At 46.2% G+C, this 5,274-nt stretch overlaps 1 protein-coding gene across 1 annotated transcript; it reads left to right on the forward strand.

The window, feature by feature from the left end:
- Positions 1 to 1,495: 1,495 nt before the first annotated feature.
- EXTL2 (exostosin-like glycosyltransferase 2) lies at positions 1,496 to 4,918 on the forward strand. Its single transcript, XM_010155944.1, has 4 exons — positions 1,496 to 1,500; positions 1,957 to 2,384; positions 3,713 to 3,783; positions 4,373 to 4,918. The coding sequence occupies exons 1-4, from the start codon at positions 1,496 to 1,498 to the stop codon at positions 4,862 to 4,864; spliced, it is 996 nt and encodes a 331-aa protein (XP_010154246.1). The 3' UTR covers positions 4,865 to 4,918.
- Positions 4,919 to 5,274: the final 356 nt, after the last annotated feature.

The raw sequence follows: 5,274 nt of genomic DNA on the forward strand, positions 1-5,274 counted from the left end.
CGCGGTTCGCCTCGGCCGCGGGAGATCGTGACGAGATGCCCGCGGAGAGCGGAGCCCGTGCGAGGAGTCTCTTTCGGGGATGGGGATTAAACCGCCGTGTTTCGACACAGGGTTGGTGTTGGAGAGGGCTGTCTGCAGGGGCGCGGGTGCAGGAGCGGTGTAGGGGGTCCCTCCTGCACTGTAAGCCCGGGACTCCGCGGGCAGAGCCGGTCAGCGCTTCGCTGCCAAGTGCTAATTCTAAAGGCGCTGCGCAGACGCGTAGCTTACTCGGAGCATAGAAGCCAAGGGAGCCCTTACTCACCGCATGCAGCTGAGTAAACGCAAGAACGCAGGCCAGGGACTCCTACTACCGCAGCAAACAGCATTTACACCTTCACCTTAAGTGTCCGTTGCCATTGTTACCGACTGGTCGTTACAGCGGGATTGTAAGTGTTGTGGCGAGGTTGCGGCTGCGGGAAGAGAGCGCAAGGTTTGCCTTTCTAAAAGCACACATGACAGGGTGCAGTGGTCCTGAGAAATGCTGCGTACCTCCTGCTGCCATTCACTTTTAGAAGTTGGCATGATTGTTTACACCTACAAAATGAAGCAACCAGAGTAAGTGATTAACTTCTGGAAATAGTTTTGGTGACCTCTCCAGCCTCACAAGTCAGCAGTAAGATCAGAATCCACATTTGGGAAGACCTGTATGTTTGGACATGCTCACCCTGGTATCCCCACAAATGGGCAGTTCTGCACTTTTTAAAGTGAGTTTATATAATCTACGCAAATTACTCTTACCCATTTCACATAGGTTCAGTTATTAAATACAAGTTCTTGCTCTCTAAACTTTCGTAGCACCATTCCCAAATCAAAAAAGGAGCCTCCCTTTCTGTGTTCAGCTAGAACGAAAGTCCCAGGTTTCTTAGGTGCAGTCCTGCTTCTTGTGCATTCCTCCCTTTTGTGCCTGCACTCCTGCTTGCCTTCCCGTCTGCCAAGCTCCAAACCAGCTGGTGCTGTGTCTTAAGCCTCTAACGCACCTGGCAAGCGTAGTGGAGGGGATGAGCATGAAAAGAAAATAACTTTCTCGGCACTACTTGGCTGACTGTGGTAGCCAAATACATGTTCTAGCGGTGTCCGGCAAACAGAGCCACAGGCCGTGAGGCTCAGGAGGCTGCTCCATCCCTGCGGATGGAGCGCACAGGCATCACGTGGGTACACGCCAGCACCTTTACAAGCAGAGCTGTGTGCTGCACCCGTCTTTCTTACCAGCTGGTGTAATCCCTCCTTTCTGGGGCATTCCTTGAAAGGCAGAGACAACAGGGGTTGGCTAATTGCCCACAGCGCGTACGTCGGTCAGTAGCCGGGAAGAAGGTTTATGTGTGACAGAACACTGGGTAGCGCGGGGGCTAACTGCTGGCCTTCAGTTCCAAGGCCCCTCTGATTTCCAGCGGACTCAGAGATCACAACCAACCGTCCCGTAAGAACAGGAGGGGAAAAAGAACCCTACTTAGCAACAATGAGGTAAGTTGAGAGGTTTTATAGACTAATGTAACTTCCATTCCTATTTTCAAGCGCGGCATGTGCACTGTGGAGAAAAATGGTAAAATCTTCTGTGAAACCACATGCAGATACTGTCTCAAAAATCATAATTGATGGGGCTGTCCCGGGTCACTGAATATGATCAGGATTCCGTACTGAAAGCCCAGAAATCACTGCTGGAGTGAAATGAGTAACACGGACAGATGAGTAACTGTTCAGGGGTAAGCTTAGAATAGGACCCAGAAAAGGCAAGTAAACACAGGAACCGAGTACCAGCAGTATCTGCCCTGGGAGTTGAAAATCATTGGCCCAAGTCCTAAAATCCTTCTTATTTACTTATCCAAAAGTCTACTTAACACTGTGGGAGTTTTGCTGTAGCGAGGGAGGTAACTGTACATGGGATTCACGGCTTTTCCTTTCCTCTTACGTCTTTTGAAGGTATTTTCACTTCTGTAAGCTTCCAGGAAGAGTTCTGGGAATCCGCCTGCTACACTTCACTTCGGTGGTGATCATTGTGTTGCTCCTGGTGGCAGGTGCTTTAACAGCTTTGCTTCCTAGTGTCAAAGATGACAAAATGCCCAATTGGAGAAGGGAGCCAAAACCACAGGGTCAGTCTGCCCCCGATTCATTTACCCTTATTATGCAGACGTACAATAGAACTGACTTACTGCTGAAGCTTTTAAATCACTATCAAGCCATCCCCCACCTGCATAAAGTAATTGTTGTGTGGAACAACGTTGGTGAGAAGATACCGGAGGAAATGTGGAATTCCTTGGGGCCTCATCCTGTCCCTGTTGTCTTTAAAGTTCAGACTGTAAACCGCATGAGAAACAGACTCCAGAATTTCCCCGAGCTGGAAACCAAAGGTAATCAGCAGTTCATATCGCTACCGCTTATCTTACTTTCACACTTAAAACCTGAATACTAAAAGAGAGATGGTTTGAGTTATACTACGTCATAAACCCGTGGATCTGTTGGGCTGGGTAATAGAATGTGGGTACCGTGGAAGAAACGAGTGCTACAACCTGAGGTGCGCACCACCAGCAGCAGGCTAGGGACTGTCCGTAAGCAGTAAGGAAAAAGGAGGGATGTCAGATGCATTCCATGGGCTTTGCAACTCTCTCTATTCTCCATGTCCTTTGTGGGGCAAACACAGGTAGTTCGGCCTCTTCCCTTTAGAGCGTAAACTGCAGTTCATAGTGCGTGTATTTGCTGAGTCTCTGTGACCTTGAACTCACCTAGTAAAGACTTGCCTTAACCCGCTCATTTAAAAGACTGAGTTCTCAAGCGTGTTCTGCTCTGCAGAGAAGCTTCCCTCCCTAGCTGTCTGGCTTTCTCTCTCAGGTTAGGCATCTGTTTTAATAAGAGTACTTTCCCCAGTCTTCAGCTGTTCACCTGAATATTCTTCCTAAGCTCTTTCCAGGAGAAGCACAACAGTGTTTCAAGTGGAAAACCCCCGTATGTTGCATTACAGACCCGACCTGACTCATGATTAGTAAAGGTGATTCTGCTCACTGCCCCCTCCCAAACACGCCTGATACGCAACACCCATGACTTCTAGGAAGACTCTAGAAGCTTCCCAAGTGTTTTATGTACTGTAACAGGATTTATGCTGACTATAAGCTTAAAAAAAGCCTGAATGCATTCTGGAGTTCTGATCTAAGAACATCTCTCCTTTCCCACTTCTTTTGCCCAAAACTTAAGGCAGAGGTTCTTCCTTCTCTAGGTAATCACAGCGACTGCTGCCTGAATTTACTAAGCTTGCCAGTAGTGAGGAGATGGGTGGAACGTTACCCAAGAATCCACGGTAAATCTCCTACACTAAAGAACGGTAGCTGACCATCTTAGTTGCAGTTTTACACAAGAGAGTAGAATTTTAAGTTGCTTTGCCAAACGTTCCAGGTTTTCCGACACACGCCTGCCCGGCTGGACCAAAGATGATGGAAGGTGGCTGAGTGTTGTTACAGCCTGGCAGATAACCTAAACCTTAGATTTGCCTCAGCTACCTCAAAGCTCCTACCCTGCTTTAGCTTTGAAATCAAACTCTTCTCAGTCTGCTTGCAAGGAGGCACAGTGCAGCTTGACGGGTACAGCACTCTCACAGCTGACATGTCACATACCGTGCGGGGTGTTGTGCTCATGTACTTCATCTTCTGATAAGTTAAAAGATTGTCTTTGTTTTCCCTCCCTTCAGCTGTTTTAATGATGGATGATGACACACTGGTCAGCGCTCACGACCTTGCTTTTGCCTTCTCTGTTTGGCAGGTAACGTTTTGCACCTTGGCAGCAGGGTTTGTGAGTCACAGCTGGGATCCAGGGTTTCATTTACAGTGCTGTTCTACTATAATGCCTTGCTATTGATTTTCTAGCTACACGGTTAGATTTTAGAGGGATTGAAGCACTGAATAGTAGAAATTGCAAAAATACTCTTCAGTAGTAGCTATACCTGCAGTCTAGGACTTTCAAATTTTTAACTCTGGTACCTGGATGCTGAAGCTGCTGACAGATGTTGTTCAAACTGAAAGTGGGCCGCAGACAAAAGTGGGTTTTCTCTGTAAGGAGTTGTCTGTAAACTTGCTCTGAGTGCCAGATCGACAGCTTCATGTCGTGGATAGATGTTTCTTGGCACTGCACGATGTGGAGTGAGGCACAGTGTGTCAGTTCAGCAGAACTGTATTTAACTGCAGCGTGTATGCAGGTCAAAGGACTGTATGCCAACTAATTCATTCTTTTCTGGCAATAACCTCGTGCTCCTCTCGCTTAAAAAAGCCTGAATCTCTCTTATGAAAACACTTAACACACACTTCACGGGGTGGGCTTCATTTTCACGTTTTAAATTTCTGCTTTCTTTCAGCAATTTCCAGACCATATAGTGGGATTTGTTCCTAGAAAGCACATTTCTACTCCTTCAGGGGTATACAGCTACGGCAGCTTCGAACTGCAGAACCCTGGATTTGGAAACGGAGATCAGTATTCCATGGTTCTTATTGGCGCAGCGTTTTTTCACGGTGGGTATTTGGAAGAGTTTCAGCGACAGCCAGAAGCCGTTTACGCCTTAATAGATGAAACTCAAAATTGTGATGACATTGCCATGAATTTTCTGGTAGCCAGGCGCACCGGAAAGCCTTCGGGAGTGTTTGTGAAGCCTGTTGATATAAGAAACTTAGAAAAAGACACGAACAGTGGCTATTCTGGAATGTGGCACCGAGCAGAGCATTTGTTACAGAGATCTTACTGTGTGAATAAACTGGTCAGTATTTATGATGGCATGCCTTTAAAATATTCCAATATCATGATTTCTCAGTTTGGTTTTCCTAATTACGCCAATCACAAAAACAAAATGTAAGCTGATGAATTTAAGGGGTTGGATGTTAAACAACACTCAGCAAATTGCACGGAGCTCGAGGAGAGATGGTGTAATTACTGCATCTTGGCCATCCTTAGTTGTAGCCCCTGAATTTTTTCATTTGGCTTTTTATGTTTTGGTTTGGGTTTCTTTTTCCTTTCTTACTAATTACAAGGTAATTTTTGACAAAACAAAAGAGTATACACTAATGTTTAGCTGTGATAAAATCATCCTTTCCTTAAAACCTGATAAGCTATTACAATTAACAAGGCCAGTTCTTCAGAAACATGCGGATGGAAAGGCACTCCCACCCTTCAAAGCTTATCTTTGATTTTTATTTTTTTAATATACATATCTCCTCAGATGAGGTCTAGGCATATTTTTGATAGTTGTATGTTGAGGTGCTTCCT

This window comes from Eurypyga helias, unplaced genomic scaffold (genome assembly GCF_000690775.1).
Source record: "Eurypyga helias isolate BGI_N326 unplaced genomic scaffold, ASM69077v1 scaffold36127, whole genome shotgun sequence".
In the NCBI taxonomy this organism is placed as follows: domain Eukaryota; kingdom Metazoa; phylum Chordata; class Aves; order Eurypygiformes; family Eurypygidae; genus Eurypyga; species Eurypyga helias.